This window comes from Mastigoproctus giganteus, chromosome 13 (assembly GCF_048544385.1).
Source record: "Mastigoproctus giganteus isolate SK-2022 chromosome 13, ASM4854438v1, whole genome shotgun sequence".
Classification (NCBI taxonomy): Eukaryota; Metazoa; Arthropoda; class Arachnida; order Uropygi; family Thelyphonidae; genus Mastigoproctus; species Mastigoproctus giganteus.
The window spans coordinates 57,661,232-57,682,607 of NC_143587.1; the positions used below are offsets into that span (position 1 = coordinate 57,661,232).

Sequence of the window (21,376 nt, forward strand, 5' to 3'; positions counted from 1 at the left end):
AAAAAAAAAAAAAAAAAAACTTAATTTATTGAATATAATCAAATGGTATCATATTAGTCGTAGTGCTCAATTGTTCAACATGGCTACAAAACAATGTAGCAGGCCAAAGAGAGAGTGAATAATGTATATGTTTCAAGTAGCCTTTTGCATGCAATAAGTTAAGAGAAGGGATCATGCATGTAAATAGGTTACAGTGACAAAGTGATAAATCAATCACTTTGTCACTGTCACTGTAAATATGTGCCTGATTAATAAATCAATCAGGCACATATTTACAGTAGTACCGCTATAAATTTACATCCCACTTTTTTATACCAACAGAGCAATAATTTTACCTCTATTATTTCTCTTTTTGGATTCATGTCTTTATTGCTTATTTCTTATGCATAAAGTGATTTTTTATCATTTTAGCAGCAGTTTGCAGAGAAGAGACACATGTGGTTCTTAGGCTCACAATAGCATATATTTTGTAATGACTCTTTAGTGAAAAATTTAGGCTTTATGCTTGTGCCACTCCATTGTGGTGAAGTCTGTTATTACCTTTTGGTCTTACAAAACTGAGAGAATCATTTGGAGAAGCCTAGGTTTCAGTCCTGTCAAAGACTGGAGGATAAAGTCCTCTTCATTTAGGACTGTAGTTAGATGTAATGGTAGGGCCCCCATGCACAGAAATAGTGCACAATAAAACTGTATGAAGTAAGCTACCATAAGATCTGGTTTGCTATGGTTTGACTAGCTGATCTGCCAGAAATGCATATCTGCTGGCAACCGGCAACCCCAAGAAAACAACTTGGCAATGAAGGCTACAGTGAGGAAGGAGGGAAGTTGATTTTGATTACAGTAACTGTCACAGGCACATTGACCTGTCAAAGGTAACATTGGAAAAAAAATTCTGAGTAGAAGGACTCGACTGTTAGAATTTGGGATATAGCATGTTGTTGATAATATTAACCAGTGATTATGATGAGTAATATTTATAGTAAATAGCTCTTAATAACAATTTAAGACTGGTCCTTTTGTGTAATATCAAAATGTATTCTTTTATAATTATTTTTATTATAAAATTTCAAATCCATAATGTTTAAACAGTTTCTTGTTCAAATAACTTGAATGCTTTTCAGGCCACTCCAGGATGCTCCAAACTTGTGGAAAGGAGTGTTAAATAATGGCAAAACTGGTCTTTTTAATCCAGCTAATACTGTAGCCTACCTTGGACAAAATCTGCCCACAAATCGTCCTACATTTTCTAGAGTTGAGGGCAAATCAGGAGTTTATGCAAGTAGGAGAAGGTGTGTTTAGACAAGTTCTTTATTGTTATACCATTCAAATTACTTTTTTTAAACACTAAATAGATTTTTTAACAAATTAAATAGGTTACATGCTGAGGCATAACCTAATTTGAGGAGCCTCCCCACCTGATATATTATGGGTCTCTCTTTCTAAACAGACATATAATGCCTTTTATGTAGGCTCCCCTCCTGCTGCTCTGAGCTACATCTCCATACTGCACTGCAGAGAAATGACTGTTATCTCTGTTTACTTTACATGTTATGAAATTATGTTAGAAATCTCTTTCACCTTTATACACCTAAATTAAATAACTTTTCATATAATATTAATTATTTATGCATATCAAATGACAAATTTTTGTTCATTTATTTAAAATGTTTTAGATAAATTTTAGAAAAAATTGAATATATGTGTACACATCATGCATTATCTCTGCTGCGCTGAAGACAGGCAGGGTAGTCCCTTACAATGAATATATACAAAACGTTTAAATCTAATAATTTAGACAGATGCATATACGTATATATACAGTAGAACCCGGATAAGAAGTTTACCAAGGTACCGGAGGTTTAGAACTTCTTACAAGGGAAAACTTCTTAGAAGGGAAAATGACCTAAGGGTATGAAATATTAACTACACAAATAAAAATGAAAAGATACATATGAATGATCATGTGAATTGTAGGAAAACTATCAAGAATAAAAATTGTCATTTAATGCAAAACAATATTTATTAGTCACAATTTAATAAGATTTCAAAATTATAACAAGGATGCAATGATAAAATTCAATTACAATAATTATGAGTAGTAAAAAGAAAAAAAACTAAAAATTTTTATAATTTTTTCAAGTAGCTATCCAGAGAAGACTGCTTCAAATATTTTGGGAGGAGCTTCATACAGAATAAATCAATTTCCTAACACATTTCAACACTGACTCAGGAACATCTGGTTCACTATGAAAGAATTACTGCAATGAAGAGAAGCCAATCACTACATCTTGGAATGTTGGTACAGCAGACTCATATTCTTGTTCAGACTCACTATCAGTCATGTTTTGATCTTCATTACAAATATCTTTAATACTTTGCAGTTCACATGAGATAACATCATTGTCTACGTTAACACAATCATAAAAATTTACTGTAAATCTGAAACTACTCTGCAGGAAATCCCATTTGTTAAAAGGAAACCCTTCCTGTTCATCACTTTCAACCCTGTCAACATTTTATTTTGTATCATTATAGAACCCAGCCTTTTTAAAGGAATTAATTATAACAGTAGGGCTTAGTGTATCCCATTATACATTCTAAATAATGCAATGCATCTAACAAAGAAAATTTTGAATTTTCAGTTTTTCCACTGTTCTACAAGGGTAAGCAATTTATGTACAAGGTACTTATGAAAATGCATCTTTAAAACTTTGATCATTCCTGATCCATTGGTTGCACAACTGATGTGGAATCCCCATGGAAGAAACCCACATGGGCATTGTCTAAGTGCTCATTGTTCTATCGACAAATAAAAATTTTTCTATTCTCTCCTGCCATCTTTGAATCTAGAGCTCTTAAATACTCATCAAAAAGAGCACAGGTCATCCATGCTGTTTTATTGTCCCTGTATTTACATGGAAGTGTTTTCACGTTCTTGAAACAGTGTGATTTCTTGGGTTTTCGTATCACAAACAATGGTAGTTGGTAGAGTGGTAGAAAATGTACACTTAGGGTGATAGAAAATAAAAAAGACCTGAGAGTAACTGTGCAGTCAGATATGAAATTTTCTGAGCAGTACAGACAGGCTGTCAGAGCAGGTCATGGGGTGTTGTCAATGATATACAGGAATTTTGCTAGTAGGGAAAAGGAGGTGATTATCCCTTTGTATAAGGCAATGGTCAGGCTACGGCTTGAGTACTGTTTACAGGTCTGGAGGCCTAATTTTAGGAAGGATATAGAGTTGCTTGAGCGAGTACAGAGAAGGACAACAAGATTGGTGAAGGGAACAAAGGAGTCTTATTACCAAAGAAAGGTTCTTTGGTAATAGTTCTTCAAATTGCAGCGTCTGGAGACTTAGGTACCTGAGAGGTGATCTGATTGAGGTGTATAAGGCCTTGAATGGGTAGAGCAGGCTCAATTCTGATGGATTCTACCTCTTGCTCAGAATACGAACCTGAGGGGGACATAAATCCAATTGAGGAAAGACAGTTATAGAATAGATGTATGGAAATTTGCCTTTAGCCAGCGAGTAGTTGATTGCTGGAACAAACCTCCATCTGTTATTTTGGAAGTTGATAGCTTAAATAACTTCAAAGAGGAATGGATGTGTGAAATAGGTTTTTTTTTTTTTGCTTGCTTTCTTGCATCACATGCCTCTGCTACTACTACTAGTTTCTCTGAGCCATTCATATTAGACCCCACTAGCACTGTAATTCTCTCCTTACTCAGTTTACCACCATGGCTGGTTGGTTGTTTTTGGTTTTATTTGCACATCAGCGACTAAGGCTTATAATGCTCCTTACCACCATGGCAATTCTGTCCTTTGAATGCATAAGTATTATTAGGAAGTAGGCCCTGCACAATCAGGAGAGAAAACAAAATCCATACTCCTTAAAGGCAGGCTACAAATCAGGAGACCGTCTACAATGAAATTGAACTTTACACCCATACTGCACACTGAAGTCAAGCTCCTGGTTATCTTCTTAGACTTGGGGCTTTCCTTCCACCACCTAAAGTATCTAGCCAACAAAATTCAAAGGTACACTGCTATGATTAGGTGGGTCAGCATGGCAGACTGGGGGCTGAAACACAAGTCCCTTAATCTCATATACCAAGCGGTATACATGCCAATTGTGTGTTATGGTGCCTCCATCTGGTAGCGACAAGCCATCCTAGTAAGAAACAAACGTAAGCAACAATCTAGGTGGGAGATTGCTGGCACTCACCACAGTGTGGGATCTACAAGTACTATGGCAATTACACAGGGGCACCTGTTCCCTGTAACTTTTAAACTTTCATTCTTTCCCTTACTTTGCCTAAATAAGTTGGATTAATTCTCCCCTGTCAATCCACCCAAATTCATTGCCCTTTCAATCCTCTCTTCCATCTTTTCTTGCTCCCCTTCTTTTTTTTTTTTTTTTTTTTTTTTTAACCTGGTCTCCATCAGGAAGCTCAGGCAACCCTGGCAGAGGCCAGCCTGGCTCACCTCCTAGAGGTGGCATTGGGTTTTCCTAGGGGCCCTGCAGTCAGAGGCAGAACAACAGAACATAGCACTACTCTGTCACAAACCAGACTACATTTTTTTTCTGGCTTTTACTGAGATTCTGTAATTCTTCACAAAGTACCATGGCACAGATGTGGCAAATCACTGGTGACACCTTCCACAGAACACTATGCCACTATACAAGAGTCCTAATTCATCAACATTAAAAATACCATGCTTTCTATATTGTTTGATCAAAACATGTAGTTTCCTTTTCTACCACTCATAAAACTTGTGTAACATATTCACACTGTGCAAATTACTTTGTAAACTAAACCATATTTCTTAAAGAATTACCAAAAATACTAATAGAATAATCTACAGAAATAAAATACAGTATTATAAGTTTAGCTTTCAACATACTTTAATTAAAAGGTCACAATTATAATAAGACACAGCAACAATCCACTAAGTAATTCAGAACTATGAGAACTTAACGGCAAATGCTTTATGTGGCCGACGCGTGAAGATTTAAATATAGAAATAAAGAATTTATATATTTAAAAAACGTATTAAATGAGAAAGTGTCATTATAATAATACACTGTGTATTCTTTATCATGAACTTTTTATGCGGGGAAACTTTTTACCTAGGAAACTTTTTAGTGGAGTCCCTCAGGGTTCAGTATTGGGTCCTTTATTGTTTTCTGTATTTATAAATGATATTGATGATGGTATATCAAGCTTAATGTCCAAGTTTGCAGACGATACGAAGGTTGGCAGGGTTGTCAAGGACACTACTGACACTATGCTGCTGCAACAGGATCTGGAAAGGTTGAGCAGATGGGCTGAGAGGTGGCAAATGAAGTTTAACATTGACAAATGTAAAGTACTACATATGGGAAACAGCAACCCCAGAGCAACGTATCAACTCTGTGGTACTACACTGACAGTGGTAGAGAATGAAAGGGACCTGGGAGTGGTTGTGCAGGCAGATATGAAGTTCTCTGAGCAGTGCAGACGGGCTGCAAGAGTAGCTCATGGTGTATTGTCAATGATATATAGGAATTTTTCTAGCAGGGATAAGGAAGTGATTATTCTCTTGTATAAGGCAATGGTCAGGCCACACCTAGAGTACTGTATACAGGCCTGGAGACCTCATTTCAAGAAGGATGTAGAGCTGCTGGAACAAGTACAGAGAAGGGCAACAAGATTAGTGAATGGAACAAAGGGGTGCTCTTACGAAGAAAGGCCTAAGTTTTGCGAATTACAGTGTCTGGAGACTAGGCAGCAGCGAGGTGATCTGATAGAGGTGTACAAAGCCTTGAATCGTTTGAGCATGCTCAATGTTGATGGGATTCTTCCTCTTGCTCAGAATAATCACCTGAGAGGGCATAAATTCAAATTGAGGAAAGACAGATGTAGGATAGATGTGCGGAAATTTGCCTTTAGCCAGCGGTGGTTGGTAGGTGGAACAGACTTCCATCCCTTGTCGTGGAAGTTGATAGCCTAAATAAGTTTAAGGCTCGGCTGGACAGGTATTTCGAACGAACAGAGGGGTGAAGTGGAAGTGGTTATTTTTTATTTATTTATTTTACTTTAATTTTTTTGGCTGATGCTGCATAAGCTTGCTTTCTTGCATCAAATGCCTCTACTAATGCTAATGCTAACTTCTTGTGCGGGAAAATAATACATTACAATATTTAGAGTTGAAATTGGGGCTTAAGAAACCAAACCTAGTAATGGGGAAAACTTCTTATTTGGGAATTTCTTATCCGGGTTCTACTGTATATATATTAGTACAACCTGAGAAAATTGCAAGGATACAAAAAAGGCTATAAAAATAATTATTTATATTTTTTGTTTAATTTATATATTTCCTATTGAAAGAACCCTTGAATACATAATAGCATTCACTGACCAGAATGTAGAAGTTTAAAAATTAAGTTATTATCAAAAAAAAGTTTTCATATGTGGAAATAATGGATCAAAAAAATATAAAAGTAGAATATGTACAAATGCAATGTTAAAATAACTATGTATAATTTGAAATGTAAAATCGAAAACCATAGGAACGTTTGACATTAGGACTCTTTATCAAAAGGTATAAATACTTGAGATGGCTGCCTCTTACAAATGCAGATTGAATTGCCAAGCATGATATTAAGTCTTGTGGATGCCCCTTAGTGGAAGTAAAACAGGTGAGTGATGTGTAGATAAGACTAGTTTTTTGTGCTGATGCATAAGGCACCATTTCCCTTCCTTCCCCAACGTTGAGAGTCATTCCATGGTACCGATGTTTCAAAAATGGGGCAAATAGGAACATCCCAATTGCTATTAATATTGGATCTAGTATTGCAGATGTGAAACACCTTGAGCCAGTGATGCATAAATGATCTTGTGCTGAATCTGTAATACGGACATGATTTGGACAATTGTGATATCCCTGCTGCCAAAAATGCTCAGCAACTGCAAAATTGGAAATGCATAGTGCCACCATTCATTGTATAACTACTGCACAGTGATTTCCTTGACAGTTTTTCAGATTTCTGATAACTTTACTGACGTAGTTCATTTCATAGGTTCATAGTCTGGGCACTGCATTTTGTGTACCACTCCAATTTTTTTTCACATCTGGCATAGAGGGGCAGTCTTAAATTTAGTGTACACAGAATGTATTTGTCTATCAGAGAGATGCACGCAGACTGAATATTTTAGTTGTGCAGCACTTAGGTAATGGCCTGAGATAAGCTTAAATAAAACAAAATACTGGCCATCTGCTTCACTTGCATAAAATCTTGAGGATAATGAATCCCATTCTGTTTCAGAAGTAGAGATCTAATTAATTTAAAAAGCTCAACAGATAGCAGTAACAGTTGATCAATTTCGTTGGTTGTTAAAATCAATAGAAATGCAGTAACAATGCAAACCCATACTCACATCTCTCTCTCTCTCTCTCTCTCTCTCTCTCTCTCTCTCTCTCTCTCAGGGTAGTGTTATGTCTTTATATATACATATATATAAACTTTTAATGAGGTAACCTTTTTAAAGGTTACCTCATTAAAAGTTACCTTTTTAAAGGTTACCTTTTTAAAGGTAACCTTTTTAAAGGTTACTGAACTATGTTTTATGAATGTTAACATTTTCATGGTGCATTATAACCTTGTCGTTTTTGCACCACAAAAAATCAAATCAAATCAAATCAAACTCTCTCTCAAGGTAACTCAGAAATTTTTTTTTTGGCTGGTTCAGAAAAAGCCAAAGGGACATTGTTAGTCATTAATTCTCCCTTTGCTGGCACTTTGCCTCATTTGTTAGATTGTTTACTTCCTGGTCACACAGGTACAGTTCACTTTGACCAATTCACATCTTCCCCCCCCCCTCCCTCATTCGGGGTTACTCCAACTGATATAAATATACTGTACAGAGAACTATCGGCTTTCACCTTTGGTCTCCACTGTAGCTTTGTATTCACCACACTCAGCTAATTTCACTGACTCTGGTCTAAGCATGCAGTAAGTTGTCAAAAATCTGACTTAATTCCTTTATCTTAAGTTACTTTGTTTAAATTAAATTTACAAAATTTAAATTTCATAAAGGAATATATTTTGCCTTCATTTTTAAATTCAAACTTTCATTCAGTTTTCCTTTAATTAGATTTAATCGGCATTATTTTACCTCTTTAACTTTACTTTATTTATTTTTATTTATGGGATTTTATTCCTTCCTTTTGGTCTCTGTCGGGTCGGCTATGATATATATGTTTCTTACCTATACATCATAACAGAAACAGAGATCCTGCTTATTGTGGTGGCTCCTACGGTTTTAGCTGCCGACTCTTTGAAGAAGTAGTCAACGTCCTAGGACCCCCTGCATTAGGTACTATTTTTGTTATCATTATTATTTTTGTGTTAATCTTAATTTCATTTAATTTGCTTTTACCTTGCTGGCATTCTCAATTTTTTTCAATTGTAATTACACTTGATAGGTCAGACCCCTACCCAATACACTGATAAAATACATTTGTCTATATTTCATTATGATTTCTGGAAATTTCTGCTATAACTAGTAGTTCCCTGAATCCATAACCCAGTTTAATAATTTATTACTTTTTCTTGCTTTCTTAGACATTCAGTAATGTCATTATATCCTAATATATATACACGATGAGAGCCATGTCAATCAATTCGGCCCTGGAGAGATTATGCTAGGCTCATGGGGTAGAATTTTTTTCAGCATGATCTGTGCTTGCTAACAGGAGAGACTGCTTTTGCAGGGATAGGATAAACTTAAATAGAAAGGGTGCAAGAATATTTGCTGCTGCTATCGAGGCAGTGTTAGGTGGGTCAAGAAACTGCCAGCTTGGGGGATTCACAAACTAAAAGATTAACAGTAGCCGCAGGCAGAGGCGAAAGTGATACTCACACTACTTCCATTGTAATGTGCAGCAGCCTAGAGATAAAGTTGCTGATGATTACAAGAGCTGCTGGGAGTCATCATGGAACAAGTAAATACATGGGCTGTGTTAGGATAATTAACAGTAAGAACAGGTGCATGTATATTTGCATGTACACCAATGCTAGAAGTATAGTAAATAAATTTGATTAATTTGAAGTGCTGATCAAGGCATCAAAGGCAGATATTGTTGGAATATCAGAGACGTGGTGTCACACAGATATAAGAAATGCAGAATTGGAATTTGGGGAGTACAATGTGTACAGAAAGGATTGACAGGGTAGGAAGAGAGGAGGGGGAGGGGTTATGCTGTTAGTTAAGAAACACAAAATCTAAGGAAGTGCATCCAATTGAGGTGGACAGTGCAATGTCGAGTCTGTTTGGTGTGACAAACACTGAGAAAGGGAAAATGAAAGTAGGAGTGTGTTATAGGCCTAATGACTCTGATGTTGTCATCAGAGTCATTAGGCCTATAACTACTTTGTTGTACTGTTGTCATCAGAGATATGATGACAACAGTACAACAAACAGTTGTGCAGAGAAATTAGAGTGGGCCAGTAAATCAGAATGTCTTGTAATGTGTGATTTTATCGGTTGGGTGATTTATAGGTGATTCCAGATATTGCCGGGAACTTGTGGGTTGTTCACTTGCATGCTAGCAAGACTTTTGTGAATTTATTGGAAGATCGTTTTCAGGGGACACCAGAGGGATTAATACTCTGGATCAGATTATCAGCAGTGATTATTCATGCATTAAGAATTTTCAGATAAAGGAAACACTAGGTAACAGTTAACACATTGTACTGATGTGGGATTTACTTAAAGATGTAACTACCATCGAGGGTAAAGGGAAGAGTTTTTTGCTTTCGTAAAGGTGACTGCAGTGGTCTCAGACAGTTTTTAAATTCTATACAGTGGGATTAACTGATGATGTTACCAACAGTGAATTCTAAATGGGAAGCCTGCAGGGACTTAAACTTGGAGGCTACTAGGCTTTTCATACCAACAAAGAAATACTGTTCAAGGCTCAGGCCTAAATATAGGTCAGATGAATTAATGAGGCTCGTGGCAGAGAAGAAAATGCATGGGATGCATATAAATTATCAGGCAATACAGAAGCCTATGGGAGATATAAGCTAGTCTGAAATCAAGTCAAAGGAGATTAGGCAGGCAAAGACAGATTACGAGAAATCTTTGGCAAAGGATGTAAAGAAAAACAGCAAAGAGTTCTTTACTTATGTAAACTCTAGAAGGAAGGGGATGAATCAGATTGGTCCACTTGATATCGATGGTTCAACTGTTGATGATCCTGCTCAGGTAGCTAACAAACTAAATGAGTATTTTGCAACTACATTCACACATGAGGAGTTATTCAGGGAGGGAAATGCCAGAGGTTTATCAAACTCTTGCAGTGAGCTAGTTGATTTTGTAATAATTGAGAGCAAAGTGGAGGAGAAATTGTTGAAGATACACATAAGAAAGGCACCTCGGGTGGATGGAATCGATCCAGTTATATTAAAGGAGGCAGAAAAGGAAGTAAGCAGACCCTTAGCCGTAATTATGAGAGCTTCCTTGGACTCATAGGGGTACCCATAGACTGGAGATGTGCGAATGGGACCACAATTCACAAAGGAGGATCAGAGGGCAGCACAAGTAATTACAGACCTCTTAGTTTAACTTCTGTTCCAGGGAAATTAATGGAGGCACTGGTTAAAGAAGCACTGCAGGATCATCTAGACAGGACTTCTTGTCTAGATGATAGCTCGGACACAGCATGGATTTGTTAAGGGGAGGTCTTGTCTAAACAATTTTCAAATTGAGGAAAGACAGATGTAGGTTAGATGTGTGGAAGTTTGCCTTTAGCCAGTGGGTAGTTGGTTGGTGGAACAGGCTTCCATCCTTTGTTGTGAAAGTTGATAGCCTAAATAAATTTAAGGCTGAGCTGGACAGGTATTTGGAACAAACAGAAGGGTGAAATGGAAGCATTTTTTTTTTTTTTGGCTGATGCTGCATAAGCTTGCTTTCTTGCATCATATGCCTCTACTAATGCTAATTTGATTGGATACTATAATGTGGTCACAAAGGAACTGGATGCAAAGAATAATTTTGATATCATATATTTGGATCTTAGAAAGGCTTTTGACACTGTTGCGCATGGAAGACTTCTGCACAAATTGGAGCAGTGTATCATTGGAGGAATTGCTGCTATGTATAAAGGGATGGTTGAGTGGGAGACAGCAGAGTGGTAATAAATGGACACTGCTCTAAGACTAATGTTATTGGTGCAGTTCCCCAGGGTTCGGTGCTGGGCCTATTGTTGTTTTGTGTATTTATGAATGATATCGATGAAGGTATATCAGACTTAATGTTCAAGTTTGCAGATTATACAAAGGTTGGCAGAGTTGTTAATGACACTAAAGACAATATGCTACTGCAACAGGATCTAGAAAAGTTAGACAGATGGGCTGAGAAGTGGCAACTAAAGTTTAGCATTGACAAATGCAAAGTACTGCATATGGGTAGCAGTAACCCAAGAGAAACGTACCAACTGTGTTGTACTATACTCAGGGAGGTGGAGAATGAAAAAGACGGGGTAATTGTGAAGTCAGATATGAAGTTCTCTGAGCAGTGAGACAGACTGTCAGAGCAAGTCATGGAGTTTTATGAATGATATATAAGAATTTTGCCAGCAGAGACAAGGAGGTAATTATCCCTTTGTATAAGGCAATGGTCAGGCCACACCTTGAGTATTGCGTACAGGTCTGGAGGCCTCATTTTAGGAAGGATGTATAGTTTCTAGAACGAGTACAGAGAAGGGCTCAAGATTGGTGAGAGGAACAAAGGGATCTGCTTACAAAGAAAGGCTTAATTGCAGCATCTAGAGACTAGGCATCTGCAAGGTGATCTGATTGATCTGTTTGAGCAAGCTCAATGCTGACAGGATACTTCCCCTTGCTCAGCCTAAGAACCTGAGGGGTCATAGATTCCAATTGAGGAAAGACAGTTGTAGAATAGATGTGTGGAAGTTTGTCTTTAGCCAGCGGGTAGTCGATTGCTGGAACAGACTTCCGTATGTTGTTGTGGAAGTTGATAGCTTAAATGAATTTAAGGCTGAACTAGACAAACATTTGGAGTAACCGTATGGGTGAAATGGGAATGTGTTTTTTTTTTTTTTTTTTTTTTTTTGGCTGATGCTGTATAAGCTTGCTTTTTTTGCATCATATGCCTCAACTAATGCTAAGTGGTGGAACCCATGTTTAGTCTCCAGAGCAAAGCTCTGGCAAGCCCCACCATCTCTTCCATCATCCAGTGATTGATGTCTTTTGGGGTTATAATGGACATCATGGTAAGATCCAATCTTTCTTAATTTCAAGGGTACAGCTTTAAAATGGTGTTCGCAAGCTGTCTGCTAGATAGTCCACAAAACCAAACCTGTTGGTAACTCTCTAGTAGGCTTCCAGATTATTATTAGCCATATAGTACAAAGAAGCCTCAGGCTTATGCTGCACCAGCCAAAAAAATTCCTAAGTTAACCTGAGAGAGAGAGAAGTAGAAAGGAATCGCCAAAAAAGAGAGGAATGATGATATCCAGCTCAGGACCCTGGGTGTGCCAAGCCCATACTCACCAGATGTGAGCCCCTTGGGGGAAAATCAGCTAGCATATAATATCGCTGCCTCTACTCTGCCAGATAGTGACTGGAGGGAGTCCAAGTAGTGTGTGTGTGTGTGTGCTGGGGGGAGGCATTGTTGAGGCCACATTATGTCCAGGAGTTGGGTATATTCTTACCATATGTATGCCATACCCAAAAATTTCATTATTTCATATAGCATGTGCTCCCAATTTTTTAGTACTAAATACATCACAACTTGTTAAAATAATAAAACAAACTTATCTGCGAAAAGATTTGAACCTCCCAAACACTTAATCATTCATTTCACAAATAGACATGTTCTCAGTTCTAATCTCAGTGATACCTATTTCCACTTAGTCTGCCAAACCCCATGTACTTTTTCTGACAGAATCCCAGTTATTGGTTGATTCAGCTACTGCTCGTCTCACTTTTCTGAATTATGCACTGTGTGATTCCTTTTGCTTCAAAGGTGATACTTGTGCATGTGTCTGTTCTGATATTCCCTGTCAGAGACAGTAATTTAGAATCTTCTCCTTTTTGATCTTCCCTGGCTTAAATCTCTCTACCACATTCTATCAAAATCATCTATTGCCTCTATCGTTCTCCCAACTCCACTAATCTCTTGAAACTCTTTCACTGCCTTTCTTTGAAACTTGACTTTCTGCAGTCCAACTTTCTTACGATATGGTAATTTTCCTTGGTGATTTTAATGTTCACGGAAATGGAAAAAAGGAAGCCAGCTGGCTTCCGTTTTCTAGTCACATGGACCCATCTCATTGAGATGCTGAGGTTTTTGCAATTACTGATGTCCTCATGCAGGTTGTTCATTTTGCTACCAGACTTCAAGATAATCCTAACCACGCAAGCCAACACACATGATCTTTTTCTCACAAGCAACCCTTCTAAGTACACGGTTCAGGTAAGTGATCCTCTTGATATCTCAGATCAAAACATGATGATAGCTTCTCCAATGGAGCCTTTCTCTTGTGGTCATTCTGAACCTTGTGTTTGGCATTACAAGAATGCAGAATGGGATGATCTGCAAATTTTCTTTTCTTTTCATTGGTCAGATTACTGTTTCAAATCTTCTGATGTCAATGTTTTCTCAGATTTGTGTCAGTGAAATTATTCTTGTAGGAATGAAATCCTTTATTCCACACTCCACCTTAAAATCTCATCCTTTATCTAAACCTTGGTTTTCCAATAAATGTGCTAAGGCTGTTCAAGAGATGAATGTTATATGTCATAATTTAATTGGCTTGTTTCCAAATCTTCGGGTTCATTTTCTGCCTACACCAAAGTTCCCAATAATTGTAAAGCATTATTAATCAATCCAAACTAGATTTCGAACAGGCTAAGAGTAGAAAACTTGCTTCTTGTCCAAATGGTATTTGAGCATTCTGGTGTTTTGCAAAGCTGTTGGCTGCAACTTTTGCCCATCTGTGTTCCCACCTGTCAAAACCAGATGGTTCTGTTGCCACTTCGGCCAAAGATAAAGCTGACCTGCCAGCATCCTATTTTTCTTCCAACTCGTGTACCATGTATGATACACGAGTTGGAAGTAAGATCATATCATGTATGATCTTGGTAAATGACATCAATTGATCACCAACTCTTAAACGATCTAGAAACCTTCCATCTGATCAACGATCACCAGTTGATCCACCATTATATCCCCAAGGATCAGTATTTGGACCACATTATTCATAAATTCATAAGTGACATTGATGAAGGGATAGAGGGCGTGATGTCTAAATTTGCAGATGATGTAAAGATTGGTAGAGTAGTTAAATTGATCACTGCCAAGCAGAGCTTCTTCAGAGTGATATAGACAGACTTCAGGGGATGGTCAGAAAAATGGCAGCTATGCTTTTAATCCAGCAAAGTGTAAGGTATTACACCTGGGGAACAGCAACCCCAAAATAACTTATACACTTAATGGAGTTGAACTAAAGCTGGTAGTGGAAGAAAGCAACTTGGTTATTACAATACAGTCAGACATGAAGTTCTCCGAGCATTGTAGACAGGTTGCAAGGAAGATGATTTATCAAATAATTGCTAGCAGAGATAAGGACATCATAATCACATTATATAATGCTATTGTTAGACCACACTTGGAATACTGTGTTCAAGTATGGAGACTGCACCTAATGAAAGATATTGTGCTTTTTGAAAGGGTCCAAAGACTGGTAACTTGCCTGTTGAGATTGGCAAAAGGGCATCCATATGAGAAAAGACTTCGAATATGTGGGTTGCAGAGCTTGGAAACTAGGCACCTTATAGGAGACTTGATTGAGGTGTTTAAGACTCTGAGAGGTATAAGTAAAATGAATGAGGATGAAATTTTCATGGTTATAAATGATTCTAGAACTAGGAGCTATAATTTCAAGTTATGGTGGGGGGGAGATGTTTAGACTGGATTGTGAGAAGTTTTATTTTAGCAGGCGAGTTATAATACATTAGTTACCTACATGGCCCTTCTCTCGTGCCATTGACAATATTAAAAAAGGAATTTTTTTTTAGGATGGAGCGAGGCCCTTGTACTGTGAGGCCCTAAGCTATAGCTTATTTAGCTTATGTGTAAATCTGACCGTGCCTACATGAGGAGGGAAACACATAGGTTGTCTATTTCCTTTTCTCTTATTAATTAATTTTTTTTAAAATTTTCTTACTATTTTATTTTTATTTTATTTTATTTATTTTTTTTATTTATTATTATTATTTTTTTGGCTGGTGCAGCTTAAGCCATAGGCTTCCTTGCACCATGTGACCATTGCTAATACTAATATTCTGGCTTATGTTACCCATCTATGAACAAATTCAGTGAAAAAGTTTGGTGAAATTCAAGCAATTGCTGTTGACATTTCAAAGGCTTTTGATCATGTTTGGCATAAAGGTCTTCTAAATAAGCTTCCATCTTATGGTTTGCCAACTGATTTTTGTAATTGAGTATTCAGTTTTCTCTGTGACCACTCACTATGGATGATGGTGGATGGCTCTCTGTTTTCTAATTTCTCCACTAATGCTGGTGTTCTCCAAGGTTCAGTTCTTTCTGCCACTCTTTTGCTCTTTTCTGTTAACAACCTTCTTCCATTGACTAGAAATTTTATCCATAGTTTTGCTGATGATAGCATTCCGCCTTCCAGTTTGAGAAACCTTGCCCTGCACAAATGGCTTCAACCTCTTGAATTTCCACTACCAATTCCTTAAATGCTGATAACCAGGTAATTCTTCAGATAACTTAGTTTATTTCAGTCCTTCTAAAACTCAGTCTGTCTTATATCTTGCAAAAGAATTCTGCTCATATGCTTATCTTCAATGACACTGATTTCTAGGTAAGACCATATATCTCTATTGGGGATTACCCTGGCTTCTAATCTCTCTTGGCATAAGCACATTACAAATATTGGTTCCTCAGCATCCAAAAAACTGGGTTTTCTCTTTTGCTCTCGGTGTTACTTTTCTCCGTCAGAGCCTGTCCACTCCCTGTCTCATAGACATTCTATTTCTGCTTGCATGCCTTTTTTATAGATACTTCTATGGGCACTGTTCTTCTGAATTGGCTTCTGTTATAATTCCCCCTGTCTTCCAAAGCAGTCCGGATATGTGTCGCAACCAGTCAACATCCTATTACTGTCCAACTTCAAACTCACAGAACCATCTTTTCTTCTTCCTCATTTATTCATTCAATTTCCATTTTCTAGAACAACCTTCCTTCATATGTATTTCCTGAAAATAACAGTGTGCAGAAGTTCAAGTCTAATGTCAGAAAGTATCTTTTTTCATCATCTCAACCTTCAACCCAAGTACGGTACTAAGTTCTAATACCTTTCGTGTTTGAGGTTTTCATTAAAAAAAAAAAAAAAAAAAAGTACCAAGCCATGATCCTGCTGTGTTATTTCAGGATGCTCCATAAGTGTTAAATTTGCATTGTGTATATGAAATCAAACATTATTGTTAATAATAATAACTAAATAATTAAATTCTCTGCAAAAGGATGAAATTCCAGACTCGAGATGAAAATTTTTTCTTTTTCTTTGACGGGTTGGATGATTGTGTATGAAGATGTAGTCAGAGAAATTTATTAAGTCATGGCAGTAGGTGGTTTCTTTTTTTTTTTTTTTTTTTTTTTTTTCTTTCTAAGGTCATCTGGATTGTCCTTTGTTACAGAAGTAACAAAAGGAAAGTTGTGGAGTTGAAGGCTGAGTATGTTTCTGGGCAATCAAACTGGCCAACTCTATCCACTGGACTTTTCTAGTAACAAACTGCTTACACAGTCACCATCCTATTATTGGCTATCCATAATAAGATACAGGTGTGTAACTTCCCATAATTGGGAAGTTATACAGCCATTATCCCGAGGATCCAAAGAATTTATTGAGACTACAGACAAGTCAAATTAGCTGATATCAGTCAGAGATGCAAGTTTCATCCCCAAGTTTGTTTGTTTTTTTTTTATTTACCCCCTACAGATATACTAGCCTTTGCAGCCCGCAACATTTATTTATGGGTTCTATGTGACTGAGATTTTGTGTGGAATTTTCAGAATTGCACTTTTAAAATTGTATTACCTTTAATATATATAATTAATTATATAACTTCAGTGTATCAAGTTGAATAATGTAGTAATGTAAAAAGTTGTTTGTAAATAACTGTTGTTATTTACAAACAACAGTTACTAAATTAACAACTGCTGACGAGGCTACTAGAGACGGTCGTGTTCCAAGCCGCTAAGTGGATTTTTCTTATTTATTGATTTGAAATTATTGTTTTTCTAAAACTTTTGATTTAAATTTAGTAGTATAACATTATTTTGTGATTTCCTGATTAACTTGGTGTATTTATTCTTTACTCGGCCTTGTAATTGCATAAAAGTATCGGTAAGGGTTTCCACGTGTTTCAACTCCGCTACGTTCGTAATTTTCCCGCCATTGTGATACGATAGTTGTATGCCGTACTAGATAGCGTTAGTTGAACTTCGTTAGCAGTTAAATTGTACGTTTAAATAAATACATATAACGACTTAGATTACAAACGTAATATAATTAATTATATTTAACATAATTAATAACATAACATAATTAATTAATAAATTAATAGAATCATGACTCAGACCAGAGCAGCAAAGCAAAAGGCTCAAGCTAATGGAAGCGCTGTGGCTCAGAGCAGAACTGAGGGGTGCAGTTGTCCTCTGACTCACAGCCTTATAAAATGCACTGTTTGCTTGATGTTTGCAGAGCAATCGGGTACGGGACATGATACTGCCAAGGGGGATGTCTTTGTGTGTGCATGATGCAAGGAGTGTATCGATATCAGGCAACAACTCGGTGTTCTTGTGGGCCTATATGAGAGCTTGAAGGACAGGGTGGATGCCCTCAAAGAAACTAAATTGGGGGGCCCATCAAGCTCTCAGCTGCCCACATCAACGCCAGAGCTTGCACTTGGGCATCGCGTGACACAGAGACAACCCCCAAGGCAGAATGCGCTGGTCCCGAAGGAACTAGTAGTTGTTGGTGACTCTATTGTCAGGGAAACGGGGAACATGCTTTGTAAAAAAGATAGGTGGAACAGGACCAGGGTATGTCTGCCAGGGGCAAAGGTTGATGACGTTGTAGAGCGAATATCATCTTTTAAGGGCACAAAAGGTGATATAGTTGTACACGTTGGCACTAATAATATTAAGAGTAGGAGACCGGCAGAATTACTTAACAAGTACAGGTCACTGTTGAACAAAAGCCGAGAATTAGGGTTGAATTTGAAAGTGTCTGCAATTCTGCCCAGACACGATAGGAGGGAGTATATGATGAGAGCCTTGTCGATCAATTCGGCCCTGGAAAGATTGTGCAAGGCTCAAGGGGTAGAATTTTTTTCAGCCTGGACTGTACTTGTTAACAGGAGAGATTGCTTCTACAGGGATGGGATACACTTAAATAGAAAGGGTGCAAGAATATTTGCTGATGCTATCGAGGCAGTGTTAGGTGGGTCGGAAAACTGCTAGCTTGGGGGGAGACAAAGACCAATAGATTGACAGTAGCCACTGGCAGAGGTGAAAGAGATTCTTGCACTGCTTCTATTAGAATGAGCAGAAGCCTGAAAAACAAGATGCATGGTATTTCAGAGACTGCTGGGAGACATTGCGGTACAAGTAAACACATGGGTTGTGTTAGGGTAGCTAAGAATAGAAACAGGTGCAGGTATACTTGTGTGTACACCAATGCTAGGAGTTTAGTAAATAAATTTGATGAATTTGAGGTATTGCTCAAAACATCGAAGGCAGATATTGTTGGGATATCAGAGACGTGGTGTCACACAGATATAAGGGATGCAGAACTGCAATTTGGGGAGTACAACGTCTACAGAAAGGATAGACAGGATAGGAAGGGGGGAGGGGTTATGCTATTAGTTAAGAAACACATAAAAACCAAGGAAGTGAAGCCAGTCGACATCGCTGGACAGTGCAGTGTTGAGTCAGTTTGGTGTGACATAAGCATTGGGAGATCAAAATTGAGAGTAGGAGTGTGCTATAGGCCTAATGACTCTGATGAGTATAATAAGGAACTGTACAGGGAAATAGAGTGGGCCAGTAAATCAGAGAGTCTTATAATGGGAGATTTTAATTTCCCAGATATTGACTGGAATTTGGGGGCTGGTTACTCACACACTAGCAGGGCTTTTGTGGATTTATTGGATGATTGTTTTCTACATCAGCATGTTCGGGAGGCAACTAGAGGGAGTAATACTCTTGATTTGATTATCAGCAGTGATTCTTCATGCATTAAGAATCTGCAGATAAATGAACCACTAGGTGGCAGTGATCACAGTGTGCTGAAGTGGGATTTACTGAAAGAGGTAACTACCATTAGGGGTAAAGGGAAGGGTTATTGCTTCCGTAAAGGCGACTACGATGGACTGAGACAGTATTTAAATTCTATACAGTGGGACCAACTGATGATGTTACCAACAGCAAATTCAAAATGGGAAGCATTCAAAGAACTTATCTTGGAAGCTACTAGGCTTTACATACCAACTAAGAAATATTTTTCAAGGTTTAGGCCAAAATGGATGTCAGATGAACTAATGAGGCATATGGCAGAGAAGAAAAATGCATGGGATACATATAAATTAACACATGACACAGAAGCCTATGATAGATACAAGTTGATATGCAACCAAGTTACAAAGGAGGTTAGGCAGGCGAAGGCAGATTACGAGAAATCCTTGGCAAGGGATGCAAAAAAAACAGCAAAGAGTTCTTTACTTATGTAAACTCTAGAAGGAAGGGGATGAATCAGATTGGTCCACTTGATATTGATGGGTCAACTGTTGATGATCCTGCTCAGGTAGCTAACAAACTAAATGAATATTTTGCATCGACATTCACACATGAGGAGTTATTCAGTGAGGGGAATGCCAGAGGTGTATTCAACTCTAGCAGTAAGCTACAGAATCTTGAAATAACTGGGAGTAAAGTGGAGGAGAAACTGTTGAAGATAAACACAAGAAAGGCACCTGGGGTGGATGGGATCTATCCAGTTATATTAAAGGAGGCAGCAAAGGAAGTAAGCAAACCCTTAGCCATAATTATGAGAGCTTCCTTGGACTCAGGGGAGGTACCCATAGACTGGAAATGTGCAAATGTGACCCCAATTCACAAAGGAGGATCAAAGGCTGACACAAGTAATTATAGACCTGTGAGCTTAACTTCTGTTCCAGGAAAATTAATGGAGGCACTGGTTAAAGAAGCACTGCAGGATCATTTAGACAAGACTTCAGTTATAGCTCAGACACAGCATGGTTTTGTTAAGGGGAAGTCTTGCCTGACCAACTTGATTGGATACTATGATGCAGTCACAAAAGAACTGGATGCAGGGAATAACTTTGATATTATATACTTGGATCTTAGAAAGGCTTTTGATACCGTTGCACATGGAAGACTGCTACACAAATTGGAGCAGTGTGACATTGGAGGCAAATTGCTGCTATGGATAAAGGGGTGGTTGAGGGGGAGAAGACAGAGAGTGGCAATCAATGGACACTGCTCATCGTGGACTAACGTTATTAGTGGAGTCCCTCAGGGCTCAGTGTTGGGTCCATTATTGTTTTCTATATTTATAAATGATATTGATGAGGGTATATCAAGCTTAATGTCCAAGTTTGCAGATGATACAAAGGTTGGCAGGGTTGTCAAGGACACTACTGACACTATGCTGCTGCAACAGGATCTGGAAAGGTTGAGCAGATGGGCTGAGAGGTGGCAAATGAAGTTTAACATTGACAAATGTAAAGTACTACACATGGGAAACAGCAACCCCAGAGCAACGTATCAACTCTGTGGTACTACACTGACAGTGGTAGAGAATGAAAGGGACTTGGGGGTGGTTGTGCAGGCAGATATGAAGTTCTCTGAGCAGTGCAGACGGGCTGCAAGAGTAGCTCATGGAGTATTATCAATGATATACAGGAATTTTTCCAGCAGGGATAAGGAGGTGATTATTCCATTGTATAAGGCAATGGTCAGGCCACACCTAGAGTACTGTATACAGGTCTGGAGGCCTCATTTCAAGAAGGATGTAGAGCTGCTGGAACGAGTACAGAGAAGGGCAACAAGATTAGTGAATGGAACAAAGGGGTGCTCTTACGAAGAAAGGCTTAAGTTTTGCAAATTACAGTGTCTGGAGACTAGGCACCAGCGAGGTGATCTGATAGAGGTGTATAAAGCCTTGAATGGTTTAAGCATGCTCAATGCTGATGGGATTCTTCCTCTAGCTCAGAAAAATCACCTGAGAGGGCATAAATTCAAATTGAGG

General features: G+C 38.0%; 1 protein-coding gene across 4 annotated transcripts in view; it reads left to right on the forward strand.

Moving 5' to 3' along the window:
• Positions 1–21,376, forward strand: part of Ack-like (activated Cdc42 kinase-like) — a 335,669-nt gene that overhangs the window by 259,965 nt on the left and 54,328 nt on the right. For 3 of the 4 annotated variants that reach the window (XM_090387918.1, XM_090387920.1, XM_090387919.1), the window contains exon 10: positions 1,122–1,289. The exons of the other annotated variant lie outside the window; for it this stretch is intronic. In XM_090387918.1, coding sequence (XP_090244044.1) covers positions 1,122–1,289 — 168 coding nt within the window. The remainder of the gene's footprint in view (positions 1–1,121; positions 1,290–21,376) is intronic. 4 annotated transcript variants of the gene reach the window in all.